The sequence below is a fragment of the Patagioenas fasciata genome, chromosome 1 (assembly GCF_037038585.1).
Source record: "Patagioenas fasciata isolate bPatFas1 chromosome 1, bPatFas1.hap1, whole genome shotgun sequence".
NCBI lineage: Eukaryota > Metazoa > Chordata > Aves > Columbiformes > Columbidae > Patagioenas > Patagioenas fasciata.
In genome coordinates this window covers 93849221-93864204 of record NC_092520.1, presented here as the reverse complement: position 1 = coordinate 93864204, position 14984 = coordinate 93849221, and the positions used below count along the sequence as shown (strand labels likewise).

The window sequence follows — 14984 nt, the reverse complement described above, 5'->3', positions numbered from 1 at the left end:
CGTATTTCCCTTGTTTATTTTTGCCGTGTAACAGGGGAAGTTCCTGTGGCCGTGTTTCTTGCCAGTCTGTATGACAGTTGAGCTTCAGCTTTCCTAACATCATCCTTGCTTGTCTGGACAGTGTTTCTGTAATTCTCCTTTGTAGCATTTCTCCTTGCTTCCATCTCTTTTGTACGTTTGTTGGGCTTTTGGGGGGTTTTTTGGTTTTGTTTTGTTTTGTTTTGTTTTGTTGTTTACAGTCATGAATTCCCTTTTAGCCAAACCACACTCCTTGTTCATTGACTTGTTTTTTCCTCAGTATTGTGATGGACTATTACTTTGTCTGTGGGAAGCTGTCTTTAAAGACCAGGTCTGTTGAGCTCCCTTGCCCTTCAGAGTTCCCTATCATAAGATCCCATTTATAAGGTCCCTGAATAAACTGAATTCTGCTCTTGTGAAATCCAGGGTTTGTACCTCTTACTTGCCTTCCTCATTCCTCTCAGGATTCTGAACAGCATTGGTTTGTGGTTGCTACAGCCGAAGCTGTGACAGATTTCCACCTCCCCAGTCAGCTCTCCCTTGTTTGTAGTAGATCAAGGAGTCAATCACTCTAGTTGATCATTGAATATTTGTGTTAAGAGCTTGTCTGTAGTGCCCCGCACAGGTCAGCTGGATTGCTTGCATCTCACTTTGCCTTTTAGCAGCTATTGGGAGATGAGAGTCTCCCATGGGAATCAGGATCTGTGATCTGCAGATTTCCTGAAGTTGCTCAAAAAGGCTCTTTCCACTTCTTGCTTCTGATTAGGTGCTCTGTAACAAACTCCCACCATGATCTGATGGGGAGAGATCCCACTTCTCTGATTATGGCCCACCAGCTCTCAGTCTACTGCCTGTTTTACAGAAGACCTCCATATCTTTGAGCTCCTTCATGTATTCATGTTCTCATGAAAAACGGGCTGACAGGTAGGAGAGAGAGACTTAGAACAGTGCTCCCACCAAGGAGTCCATAGCATGGACTCAAGAGTTGCCTGTTCTGCTTGGTCAGTGTGCCCTCAGGCAGGCTGGTCAGTGCACAGAGCGTGGAATCAGACCCAGCGTCATGCAGCTGAGGGCTGTGAAAAGGAGATGGATGGCAATAGAGGAAAGTTCGGGAAAAATATTAGTAGGCACACTGCTCATTTTCAAATTGGACATGACAGACAGAAACAGTGGATATAAAGTAGCAAAGCAAGTGCTCAGGGCACATTTCTGTCCAAAATAATACAAGAAAATGGTCAAAAGGTGCGTTCCTTTCCATTTGACTAAAAACGGAAAGTTTTTTTTAATGTTGCTTTTATAGTACTCTATAAACAAGGTATCTGAGAGTGAGATTTTCAGACAAGGAACTTGAAATGAAGGGATAAAGCTGTTCATAACTTACCCGCTTGTGCCCAGGTATTTTAACATCTGGAATGTAATGCTGCCTGTTGTAATACCTCTGCAATACTGTAACACAGCAGGATACATTAATGAGAGTTTCAACCTTAAACCCACAACATCAATGAAATTTATAGTTGTCAGGCCGTTAACATTATTCAAACATAGTTTTTGTGGTTTCAATTCCCATTTTACGTTCACGTAGGAAGAAAAGTCATTGTATTGACTAGGCATGAAGACAGAGTCCTCCTTAGACTTGAAATTTCTATAAAGTAATTAAGTATCGTTTATTACTCTTGATAGCACTCATAGTATGCCCTGCAGGATGGGAGCGTGGAGGGGTGATATTTGTATAAAAAATTGTGCTAGAATCTCTCTTTCAGCTGGTTTAATATCCTTGAATACCAGAAGTGCCTTGCTCACGTTTTAGAAAATGCCACCAAAATGTTCAAAGCAGAAAAAAAAAGTACATAAAATTCTAGTATTATCTTCTGTGGTCATATAGTTGCTGTCTCATGCTCTTCCTGATGGGTAAATTTGTCTTCAGATGTTTCATTTTTTCCCTGCTCTTGTATCTCAGTGTGGTCTTTTCACTTGATATGTAGAGCAAGTTAGTTAAAGAGCACAAAAAAAGCACAGAGAATTTCTTGAAGACAAACATTTTTTTGGGGAGAATGTGGTGAGCACTGTGATTAAGTCGCTCTGCAGAAAAATGGAGTTGTTAAATCTGCAACTGATTAAGTTGAAAGAAAAGAAAGGAAGTCAATATGTAAAAAAGTGCACGTACAGTTACTCTTTCTGGTAAGGAAAATCCAAGTTGTTTCTCCCAGAAAAAAAAACCTAACGAGCACACACAATTTACAAAGCTCTGAAGTTTGGGGGTGTGGTTGTGTGGGGTTTTTTATTATCATAGGCTACATGGTAATTCCAGCACAATCTCAGGAAGTAGTAAAACTAAATCTATCTGTCTCTTGCTGTATCAGTCTGGGTATTAACAACTTCCCCATCTTGTGTCCGTTAAAGAATTTCTTCATGGCCCTTAAAAGTACAAACTCGGTCTCTGCATTTAATATGTTATTGCCTGCTGCCAAGCCTCTAATAGCTACATTCATATGTTCTGTTAATCATATCTCTTTGTTCTAGAAGCCTGTGTTTTGGGTTCATAATTAACTTTTTGTCCTGCTCTGATTATTTTCCTCCCATCATGGCAGCATATGACTTTTTTTTTCCTATTTAAAAACAAATATGTGAATGGAGAAGTAACAGAAATCAGTGTGTTTTGACAAAGCCCATAATCTCTTCCTAACCTTGCTTCCAAATCAAAATTAGATTTTCATGTTGCAAAACCATGAACTTGGTGGTGTAATTGAAATCATGCTGTTCCCAAAATATAGGGCTGAAGCCTCATGAACTTGAACAGCTACAGAGGATTTTTCCCTAGGTCTTGACATAAGAAGAGGTGTATTTTTAATGTTAAAGTTTGGTCAGGTGAGCATCGTCCCCATGTGTAATCCATAGGGTCCAAAGGAAAGAACTACTGAGCTGTATTTCACAGTAACTGGAAGGGCACAGTCAAAGACATCTTCTGGCTACTGCTCTTTGACAATGATGTCTCACTGATTCAGGAATAATGTGAGAAAACGCTGTGGAGCTTGTTACAGCTTCTGTCAGTTCAGGCATTTCTTATTAGCAAAGATGTTTGTGGTCCAGGCTTTGCTTGGGCCCTCTAATAACCTCCCGTTTTGATCACCGTGAAAGCAAGTCAGCTATTTGAAAGATATTCTGAAACCTGGGGTGTCCTACTTGCATTTTGGTACTGATAGAGCCCCAAGAGCTACTGAATCCCCACGTTTCAACCTGCAAAGCAGATGGGTAGATCCTCGTCTTGTCGCTGGCCTAAAGCCCCGTGTGTCCCTGGGTGGCAGGGGGTTAACACTTAGGCTTGCAGCTGGTCCCTACTGCCCATGGATACTTGCTTGATTGCAGAATTTGAAACACATACATATCTGAAATTCAGAGGAAAAAAATCTGAACGGTGCTCTTCCTGATTTGGACTGTGCTTATCTCCAAGACAAGATCGCCTTTATAGGAATGAACAATGTGATATTTGTGCCCGTATTAGAAGTAGGTTTTTAGGCTATACATCACTTTCTGGGTTTACCTTGCTGGCAACATCTTGAATATCTGTTTTATCTGCTAAATAACTTCCTGAAAATGTGAAATGAGAGGGATCATAGTACAGTTCAGATCTGTTTTAAAGTGGCTTGAATGAAGTTCTCACAGTAGGGTTTTTTTCTTCTTTTTTTAAGTCTAGCATTGACTCATTTGCTGGTGTTAAAGTGCACTTTCTACTTATCCCCGGAGGAAAGTTAGTATTCTTTTAAGTGAAACTATTTTAAAAGCAGAACACAAGCCTAAAATAAGCCAGTGTTCTCTAGAGTTCTCAGAAGGTGTAGATTTATTTACTGTAGTTAAATCATAATTAGTTCTCAGGGGATAGTGTATCTTTTAAACTGCTTTATTGCCACCATATTGGTTTTCTAAATAATCAGAAACTGCTGCTCTTATATTCTGTAGTACGAACAAAAATTTGCTGTAAGTAGAAACAAATGTCTAGAATTGCTAGTTGTCACTTACTGAAGATAGTGACACACAAAAAATAAGCACTTCAAGAAAATGTGAAGAAATACAAAACGCATGTTATCAGAAAGCACCTTAAATTAACTGTGGCCATAACTTTTTCCAGTGTAATGGATATAGTAATGTTTTACATGATCATTTTTCAGTTAATCTTTTTTTAATATTCTAATGCTTTTTGGTCAAGAATAAATGTTAACTGAAAGCTGATAAATGGTAGTGCAATGTTAGCATAAAATATTACCTGATATTTAAGCCTAAATTTTCATGAATGTAGCTTAGTGTTCCAGCTGATAAGCAACGGGATTATTTTTTCCTAATTGACAGGTTAGTGTACGAGTTGCCTGAGGAGATGGGTTTAATAGCAGTTGCTGTTCGACAAACACAAGGGAAAGGTAAGTTTTCTTCTAGTACTAATGAATGTTTATTAACCATATGAGATGGGACATTTTAACGTCACCTAGCTGCCTTAGAGACACATTATGAGTATTTTTATAATATAATCTATAGAATAATTGTGTCCTTTTCTCCTTCGTCTTGAACTGCAGATTCAAACTCAAAACCTAAGTGAACAGAGACCAACATAAACATTTTCAGGATGTTTGGTGGCTTTTGCAGAAATGATTTAGTGGTCTTCTAGTTTCTGCCAAAAAGTCTCCCCAGTTATGGAAACTGCCATCACTACATTAGTGTAATACAAGTCAGGCTTCCAAATCCGAGCTCCTTTTTGATTTAACTTAACAAAACTGGGTCTTGACTTGCTCTGAGATAGAGGTTTCTTGAGTCTGCAGGACCTGTTTGAACTGTCATGTGGACCTTCACAATCTTTTGCAGATATACAAGCAAGTTCTGTCTCTTTCCCAGGAAGGTAGACTGATATAAAAGCCACGTTCATCTTATTAGAAGAACACAGTGCCCAACCTATAAGCTCTTCTGAGCACAGATCTACATGAAGCTGGTTACCTGGCTTTTGGTACAGATCTAGCTTGTGATTCACAATGTGGGTGGATTTCTAGATGCACAGAGAGCATCTTCACTAAGACTTCTTGACTCAAACAAACAAGTTTTGGTTTTTTTTTAAATGTGTATACCACAAGATACCAGGAAAATCCTGGAAACAAGACATTTAGGACATTTTAGGAAACTGAGTAGCAGCATGCACATTAAACAACCTGCTGGGTTTGTTTTAAAGGAGAAGCTTTACACTTTAACCATTCTTTAAAAATTACTTTGGAAACTTCATTACAGGACTCACGGTAAATTCTTGGATGGATACTATTTAATCTTTCTCTTTTGTAGTTGTCTGCATTAACAAAGTGATTTTTTTCTTCAGTTGGAGTTTACTTTTATTCTCTTCCTCCCTAGGTCGTGGTGGAAATGTTTGGCTCAGTCCCATGGGCTGTGCACTATCCACACTACATATCGCCATCCCTCTACATTCCAACTTGGGCCAGAGAATTCCTTTTATTCAACACCTGGTGTCCTTGGCAGTGGTAGAGTCGGTTAGGTCACTACCAGGATATGAGGTATCTCATTCTAATTTGTCTCAAAATTTCTGGTTTTTCATTAAATTCAGATTTTAACTATGCCTTCTATGCATTGAATGACTGAATGCATAATACAGTTCTTCAACACTAATATAATGGTAAACATATCCTTTGTATATGCTTGATTATTTATATGTTTTGAGAAATCTAGTACACATATGGTGAATACTGTCTTTTAGTGAGCTGATTAAGTATACTGCACTCATTTCACTCATAATCTTATGAAACTTAAGACTCAGTCTTCAGCAGTGAAGAAAATGTCAGTTTTGTTTGTCTAACAATTGAGTTAATTTGTTTTGATTTTGAAGGAGCTGGGGAAGAGGGAGGAGGGAAAAATAAATAAAACTGACAAATCCTCTTCTGCTTTTTTTGTTGGTGCTGTTTCAGTGGTCACTTTATCCCTTCTAAAGGATTTTTCCAACCCTTGTTTAAGGTTGAAAACTGATTTCTAAAGCAAGAACTTAGGAGTATTGCTCTCAAGAGAGAATCAAGTGTCCTGTCATCAGTATTAAAATGAAGAACCAGTCTTCTTCATCACCTCATATATCTCCTTTTTAATGTTACCATTTCCTAATATTTGCTAACTATAAAACTTTGGTATTTTACAGAAGTAGTTAACTAAAGCATATGTTTCCTATATTACAGAAAATCAATGACTTATACACATTTACACATGAACTTTATTATAGTGGCACCCAGTAGCTTTGCTGTAGTTCAGGTCTGTCAGCCTTTCTATTAAAACCTTCTAACTTCAGTGCTTCATAACCTGACTATAAAAACAAAATGCTTCAGGCTAAAATTTGCAATATAAAATATTTGGCTAGAGTGAATAATTTAACCATTTAAAATAGAAGGGACAAGAGTTATTTTTATAAAATTTGAGTCTGACTGGAAAGGAGTTAATTTATGAATGGAGGTGTTTTTGCTTCCGTATGCCTACCCTGGTATACTGTGGCGCTTTTTAAAATTTTATTCCATTCACGAGGAAAAAGGTGACTGAAGTACTAAATATAAAAATAGTGTGTGCATAGCACATGTACAATACATAGCTTGCTATGACCAACACAAAGCTACTGGATCTCTCTGATAGTTCATCCACCCTAGACAATGAGTGAAACCAGTGTTAAGGGTCTGGACTCAAATACATTAAAGCAAGGAAATTTTAAAAATTATCAGAAACTTAATGCTTGAATTTCCCCTTTAGACTTAGGTAACGCAGGACTTTTCTTTCCATCAGATGAACATACGTGCCGTGCAGACTGCAGTAGTTGCAAACAGTGGGCTAGTCTATAGATGAGGTTTCATTCTCACCTCTGAACTTCCGTACCTCTGTGGCGGTATGTCAGAATCTTAATTCAACACACTTCAATGTCTAATTTTTCCATACAACAGTATGAAGTACCTGTGTCTCAGTTTATCAACTAGTCATCAGTCTTAGGATTGTCATGAATGTTGACAATGCTGAGCAGGCAGCAGCTGAGGCCTTGTTCTGGAGCCTCCTGGAGAAAATCTGACCATTCAATTGGAACTTTCATTGTCAGAAGTTTGTGCTGCAAATGCAAAGGGCCTTATTTCAGGAGCATGCTTTCCTTCCCTGTTCTGAGAACAGCAGACATCTCTCTCTAGTAAGTGAAGATAAGAATGTGTTCCATTCCTACCATGTTTTGTGACTTGACCGTCGTTTCTTTGACACACATAGAATCATAGAATGTCATGAATTGGAAGGGATCCACAAGGATCACTGAGTCCAACTCCTGTCCCTGCACAGGACAACCCCACAGTTCACACCATGTGTCTGAGGGCTTGTCCAGTCTCTTCTTGAACGCTGCCAGGCTTGGGGCCGTGACACCTCCCTGGGGAGCCTGTTCCAGTGCTCCACCACCCTCTGGGGGAAGAACCTTTTCCTCATGTCCAACCTAAACCTCCCCTGGCACATCTTCCTGCCATTCCCTCAGGTTCTGTCACTGGTTGCCAAAGAGAAGAGATCAGTGCCTGCCCCTCTTCCTCACTTCGTGAGGAAGCTGTAGCTGCCATGAGATCTCCCCTCAGTCTCCCCTTCTTCAGGCTGAACAAACCCTGTGACTTTAGCTGCTCCTCATACGGCTTGAGTACATGGGTAGTTGCATGGTACCTTGTCACTCCATTTTGTGGCACACAGCTCAAGTCTCTGCCATGTAGTTTCTGCCCTGAGAATACCCAGTTGATTCGGTTGTTCTTCATGCTTGCTGTCCTTTCAGTTGCAGTGTTAGTGTCTGGTGTCTTACAGGTGTATGTTTTCCTTAAGGAAAGATCTGCTGAATGGTTCTTCAGAAGATCTCCCAACACTGATAATACTGTTTAACTGTATCATACTTCATGTGTCTCGAGAGTCTTCTATAAATCCGTTCCCAGTGCGAAGAGTCAAGTTGTTTTCCATTATGAATATGAATTGGTGCTACTCCCTCTTAGAATGCTTTGATAGCAAAATCAGGTAGTATTTCCTGTCAATGTATGTGTAATGGACTCCTCTCTGGCCTTTAAATCTGTCAGGAAAGTAGACATGGACCCAGGTGCAGTTTTCACACATCCTGTAAAGGGATTTCATGATCTACAATAGGAGGGAATGCAACTCTTGGAGTCCTGGAGCACCTCCCATAATTTGCCTCTGGGGATTACAGTCATATGCAGTTTTTCAAACTACAGGAAGCACATTTGCTTTCTTTTTTGTGTTTAAGCAGCCGGTGCAAAGTTCAGTTCAGTTCTGTGGTTTCAACAAAAACTTCTCTATTGGGCTGGAACGGTGTCACACAGCACAGTTTGTGTTTCCAGCTCCATGGTGTTGCTGGAGCGTAGCTGCCGAAAGTGGGAATATATTTAGGACATTACTGGAGTATTTACATAGTTGTGAACTGGAATTTCTCCTGTCTGCTAAATTTCCTTTCTGATATTCAAGATGGCATTGTCTCCTTGCCTGATTTCTGCAAGGATCCTCAAATACGATGCTGATTTAATTGTGGACTTACCCTGATTGTTTAGCAGCAGCAAGGCACAGTGGCTGCCATGGTTTGCATCTTTGTTCAATAGATCTTTTAAATCTTTAACAGGTAGTCATGAATGAAGGGAATGAATTATCTGAAACTACGTGATTTTGAGACTGAAAATCTCTGGGATCTTTAGTCCCCCTTTTGGTCACTCTAAGCCTTTATTATCTGCCTTTGTTTTAATAAGTAGATAGTTTTCTCTGACAGCTGCTGACTTCCTTAGTAAATGATGTAACCATGTTACTAAGACCTTTTCAGTAGCATTTGTGCCGTGCTTAAATAGATTCTCTTTATGAAGAGGAGTTGACAGCATCACATTCTGTGTGGTAAAGAGGTACAGAACATATAGAATATGGAGTGATGGATGAGCTGTGTTCTTATAATCAGTATTGAAGAACAAAGTGTTTCTAAATGTATGTTTTTGTTTCTTTAGGATATTGATCTGCGAGTGAAATGGCCAAATGATATTTACTACAGTGATCTTATGAAGCTTGGTGGAGTTCTGGTTAACTCTACGCTTATTGAAACAACATTTCATATACTTATTGGTAAATGTCTATTTTCAAGCCTTTCTATACTGTTTTTTTTTAAATAAATTTGTTGTTAATGTCTTTGTGAGTTCGGCCTGTGTAACCTCATCTAGGTGTTCCTGCTCTGGTAGGGGGATTGAACTAGATGAACTGTCGAGGTCCCTTCCAATCCCTAACAAACATTCTGTGATGCTATGAATGATAAGGACAAGAACAAATAATGACAGCAGGCATACGAAAATAAAGCACAATATTAAATCAAAAGGAAGCACAAATTTTCATTCTTCGTAATAATTCCATATGCTTGACAAGGAAAATGTAAATGCAAGCATCTGGGCTGATGTAGTGGAGTTCAAAGAAAGAGCATTACAGGAGACAAGGAAAATGTCTGCCTTGATTTGTTGCAGAACTAGTAGAATATACTGAAAAAATGTATCCCTTTTTTTCAATTTTTTTTTCCAATATGAAAATTGCTAAATAAATAATATACCTTTTATGTCAGGAGAAAGAGAGCTACGTACATGTAGCAATGGTTTAATTTGTCCTTTCATCCTTTTAAAATTTATTTGGAACTTGTTTCTGTTTATGTCTTTCTAGAAACCGGAATATTGCTAACAAAGCAGCAGTGAAGTAATGTTTGATTAGTTAATCACTTTCCTTAGTTCTCTCAAAGATTAAAATTTGAAAAGTAGTTAGGAAGGCTGGGTCAGGGAGCAAAGAGTGACGATCTCTTTGTTCATTGTGGAGATGAACAGCTTACCCGGAAAGTTGGTTCCAAAAACGACAGCAAATCTCAAAAAGACTGCACATGTATTTTCCAACAAGTCCCAGTGCTGTAACTGGAGAAGACATTTAAGTGCATAAATAATTACTGAATCGTTTCTGTTGTTTCAAGTCTGATAACTATTTGTTAAGGAAAATTCTTCCCCTAACCAGCAGTAGCACAGATCTGTCAGACGTGCTCAGAAACCTGCCAGCAGAGCTCTAGATTCTGGTTCCAAAAACAATTACCCATGGTATGTCTAAAAAAACTAAATGAAACTTCCTTAGCAAGTCTAAAAGGTGAAGAAGATTATAATATTTGGTTTATCTTTGAATATAGCACAGTAGATAAGTAAAATATCTTGCTAAGGGAGTGTGGGCACATTGTTTCTGTCCAGGTGCTGTAAATTCTAGGGTGCAAACAAGCAGAACACTTGAAGAAGTCATCACCTCCCTCTGTGAAACATGCCCAGCCATTAAATTTTCTGTTCAATTGTTATATCCTGGTTTTGTAAATAATCTACATGCACAGAATGGAAGTTGAACCAAGACACTTAAAAGAGTCTCTGTGTGCCCCATCAGCCATTTACTGCTTCCATATGTTTTTCCACAGCCTGTTCTGGTTAAAATAAGAGAAGCAAAAATGGCTCCAAAATAGTTCATCTTATCAAATACCTCTTTCCATGTTACATATTCATTTTGGACCTTGTGTTTCTTATCCTAAACACCAAAACATTCAAATTCAGATGGAAACTTTCTGTATGCATTTTCTCTGATGTCTTCCACAGGAGTTGTTTTGGTGGTGATAGGTCTGAGATAAATACAAAGTTGTACATTTTCATTAATGTTCTTTCATCTGGAAGCTTCTAAGATCGAAACTTACTTGCCACATGCTAGTCCAAGGATCTTCTCCATCATTTCAGTGATGTATGTCATTGAGAGCAATAGAGGTAACTCATGACATCTAACTTCTTGTGTTAGTAGTACCAAAGAGATGAAATTCCCATGACAGAAAAGCTAAGTCAGATGCATCATTGCCTTTCTGCAGTCATGGAGATTCCTTTTATAGACCTCAGTGTTTACATAGCACTCATGGAGAGTATTCCATATGTGAAGGAAGTATTCAAAATCAAAGCTGATCTACATGGCTTCACTGCTCTGAGAAGTACCTCAGAAGAATAAGGCAAGAGACAAACCTGCTTTTTCACCTGTACCACATGCTCAAGGCCCCACAGATAGAATCACAGAATCATTTTGGTTGGAAAAGACCTTTGAGATCGTCGAGTCCAAATGTTAGCCTCTCATGGTCAAGTCTTCCTCTAAACCATGTCCCTAAGAGCCTCATCTATGCATCTTTTAAACACCTCCAGGGATGGTAACTCAACCACAGTTCATACTTTTAAACGTATTTTTAAAGACCTTTGTTTTAAGTAACTTAATTATTGTGGGACTTTTGGAAGAAGAGTTCTGCAGAAGAATATGCTTAATTTAAGGACCAGACTCAGAACAGACACAGGTAGCCAAGCAGAACTGGAATGCAAGGAACGGCCAAGATGCTGGACCTGCAAAAGCTCTGTCTGCCTCTGTGTGCAGCTAAGGTGCGTCGGAACAGCACAGAGATGCTGAGTGCAGGGCTAGGCCTGGAACTGGAAGATACATTAGCCACATCAGCACACTGCAAAGTCTCTGCTAGATGTTTCTTTTTAATGCTTCGCACATGGGCAATGCAGAGATGCCCTAAGAGTCCTGAGCACCTAATATTTTTCCAATTAGCTGGCTACATTTTTGCCACCACGTTTATTCCCTGATGCTTCTGCCTCAACTGAGTTCATCACCTCAGTGTGTCTCTCATGACCATTCCAGTTTTGGGTTTCTCAGTGGTGATCCCTATACAGATGCACCTGAGTGCCCTGTGCCTGCTGCAGATGGACTCCAAGACCCCATTACGCACCCTGACAGCACCACCCACAGCTGAATGGCCACACTCATGCTCTCTTCACTTGTCCTGTATTTGAGTGTAAACAGCTGGCATGGCACATTATTTTTTCCAGTTACTTTTCCTTTGTCTCTTCCTGATGATACATTTCTCTTCGTTGCCACAGGATCAGTGTATTGGTACTGGTATCACTGTGCCTTCCTTTGCATGCATTCTCTGACTAGTTAAAAGTCATTAACTCCATTCCACTGAAGAGATCCTTCTCATAGTTAATACGAATTTCTTCCATATATGAATAGTACAGAACACTGCATCTGGACCTTCTTGCAGATGGAGGTGTATCATGTCTAAACCTGACTGACAGGACTGGGGTTTTATCCCAAGTGTCTGAGGAAAGCAAAATCCAAATTATTAGGAGAAAAAAATAAACAGGTAATACAATATATTTCTTTACATCCCTCGAAGCCTGTTTCAGCAGGCTGCAAAAAAGGCCCCAAGAGCCGTATTTAAATAAGAAAGGCATTCTGCCAGCGTTATTCTAGCTGCAGAAATCTCAGTGAGAGACTTGAGGCTTCTAAAGGATATACTGTGGTAAGATAGATTAAGCAAACTGGAGCCTTACACGGCAAATTTAAATCTTCTGGGCTTTCCAAAGCAAGCCAAAAAGGCTTATCAGCGAGTCAAAAGGCTTGATTTTCAGAAAATGCAGTCAGCTAACTGTCTCAAACAGAAAGTTCTCTTAATTACTTTTTAGACTGTGAAGTAGGACTCCATCATAGAGTATGACCAATGATTTACTCTCAATTAGCTAATGATCTGTCAGCTTCCAGGGAGTAAAAGAATTTTTTACTTTGATGTTATTGTAACCAGCGTGCAAGTTACCACTTACCGTCTCATTGAGAGGATGGTGTCTTGTTGAAAGCCTGCGCTGGATTTGCTTCTGCAATTCTGAGGAGGCATTTTAAGGGCAAAGAACAAGTAAAATCTGGGCTGAGATTTGTAATTACACAAATAGAAAGATTTAAAGGCGTAAGAGACTGAAGATAAGCAGCTACTGGACACATCCTTAGAGAGAATTCTATCAAGTAGTTAATAAAGCACTGACTTTCTGGTGGTAACAAAGTGTTCATATTTACAGATTGCATCCTCTTCTCTTGGTTTGTCTTCTTCAGGCTTTGGATTTAATGTGAATAACAGCAACCCCACCATATGCATCAACGATCTCATCACAAAATTCAATAAGGAAGAGGGGACAAAGCTGAAGCCTTTAACGGCAGACTGTCTCATTGCAAGAACTGTGACCATACTGGAGAGGCTGATAGATATTTTTCAGGAGAAAGGGCCCAATGGAGTTCTTCCTCATTACTACAAGTACTGGGTACACAGGTAAGTATAATGTTCTTCTTGAGCTTTCTTTTAAGAAAGTTGGAGAGAAATCATGGATATTTTGTCTTTTTCTACTAGATTGCCTTTAATACTAGTGACTTAATTAAGATATACTCCCAAGTAGGGAGTAATTTTATAAGGGAGAATAGAAATAGCACATAGTAAAATCAAAGGACTGTCATGAGTTAAAAAATGCTTCTAGATATTTTATCTGTATCATCTCAAAACAAAGGGAATTGGGAATGATTTTTTTAGCTAGCGATGAAGCTGCTGTACTCATGTATTTTATAAATAAAACAGGTAGAAAATGCTGCTGAAAATCATTCTCTGTAAAGAACCAGTGAAGTGGGAAATAAAAATATTCTGCTAGACATTAGTCCTCTAAGCTATTTTTAATTGTACGTGCAGTGTCCACCAGTTAATTCCTAACTGTCTGTTTCTCTTTATTTGCAGTGGTAAGCAAGTCCGTCTCTACCACGAGGAGGGCCCGGTGGCCTGGATAGTCGGGATAGATGACTATGGATTCCTTCAAGTTCATGAAGAAGGCAAAGATGTGGAATCCGTGCACCCAGATGGCAACTCTTTTGACATGCTAAGAAACCTCGTAGTCCCAAAGCATTAGTCGTCCTCAGAGCTCACAATGCAAAAAGAGTCTCTTTAGTATTTGGCAGCAAGCAGCTGAACTTGCTTAAAGGTGGGAAGGGTGGTCGATAGCTTGATTATTTTTGCCTCTGATTTTCTGATATCTTTGTTCTTTGGCATGAATAACTTCAACCATTAAGAAGAGGTAATTATCTCATTGCTAAAGGCCTTTATTCTTTCATATTAACTTTAAGACACACCTATGTTGCCATTCTTTGTAAGCATCTATTCTTTAAAAGGAGACTGATTGCAAAGGAATACCTTGCAATGAACAGAACTTTCTCTTCAATTACACACTGTATTTGAGAAACTGAAGTGGCTAAATATTTCCTTTTTGTGTCTCTGTGTTTTTATTGTGCTTTAGCACAATGCAGTACAATATTTATATTTTTGCTATAGTTTTTTTAAAATAAATTCCAGTTTATGCATTGTCTGTGGTCAAAACAACTGGAAGAGCTCATCAAATATTTTGGAATTACTGAGATTCCCACTGTGTTTAGATTCAGATCTAAGTAGAGCCTAGCTGATTTGGTTCTGTGGTTGTGCCTGTACAACTGTTTACCATCCTGTGCTTTGGTCTCAGGTCTGCAACTCCCTCATGGCTGCCTTGAGATTCTGGGGAGTTTTCCGTCAGCATTTGGTTATCCAAATTATTTGTACTCCGCTCTTAGTCAACGGAATCTGAGTAAATCATCTTATATCTCCTTTGAATCATAGTCTTCCAAGAGCCTTTAGTCCCTGTAAGAACAGCTCACTGGAGCAGCGTATCACCGAGTTGAAATCCTCGTATCCAGGTTATTATAGAATCCCATGTCAGGATAGGGAAGTCTAAATAGTGTACAATTTACTAGTAACTATATTTTAATACTAATGAAGCTAAGCAAATAAGTAAGAGAAAAATGCCCCACTCTTAAAATCCCTGCCATAACAACTACTGCAGTGAAAAAGAGAAACACATGGTGTCCAAATTCTCTTCCTTTGTTTCTGTTGTCACCCCCTTGCCCAAAGCAGGACAGCAGCTTTTGCCGCTAACGATTAAAAGCAAGAGGTTTAACGTCTGCTGACCTGAAAGTAAGTGTTTTTGGGGGCTGGCTGCACAGTTCTGGGTTGGGCATAATAGCTTGGTCGT

At 39.1% G+C, this 14984-nt stretch overlaps 1 protein-coding gene across 3 annotated transcripts in view; it reads left to right on the top strand.

The window, feature by feature from the left end:
* HLCS (holocarboxylase synthetase) overlaps nt 1-14170 on the top strand; it is a 120397-nt gene extending 106227 nt beyond the window's left edge. For 2 of the 3 annotated variants that reach the window (XM_071810961.1, XM_065862283.2), the window contains exons 7-11: nt 4360-4427; nt 5398-5558; nt 9033-9147; nt 13000-13213; nt 13667-14170. In XM_071810961.1, the coding sequence (XP_071667062.1) occupies nt 4360-4427; nt 5398-5558; nt 9033-9147; nt 13000-13213; nt 13667-13835 (727 nt within the window). In that variant the 3' untranslated portion in view covers nt 13836-14170. Of the gene's footprint in view, nt 1-4359; nt 4428-5397; nt 5559-6816; nt 6917-9032; nt 9148-12999; nt 13214-13666 lie in introns of those variants that run through there. The other variant, XM_071810966.1, reaches the window with a different exon arrangement.
* The last annotated feature ends 814 nt before the right edge of the window (nt 14171-14984 follow it).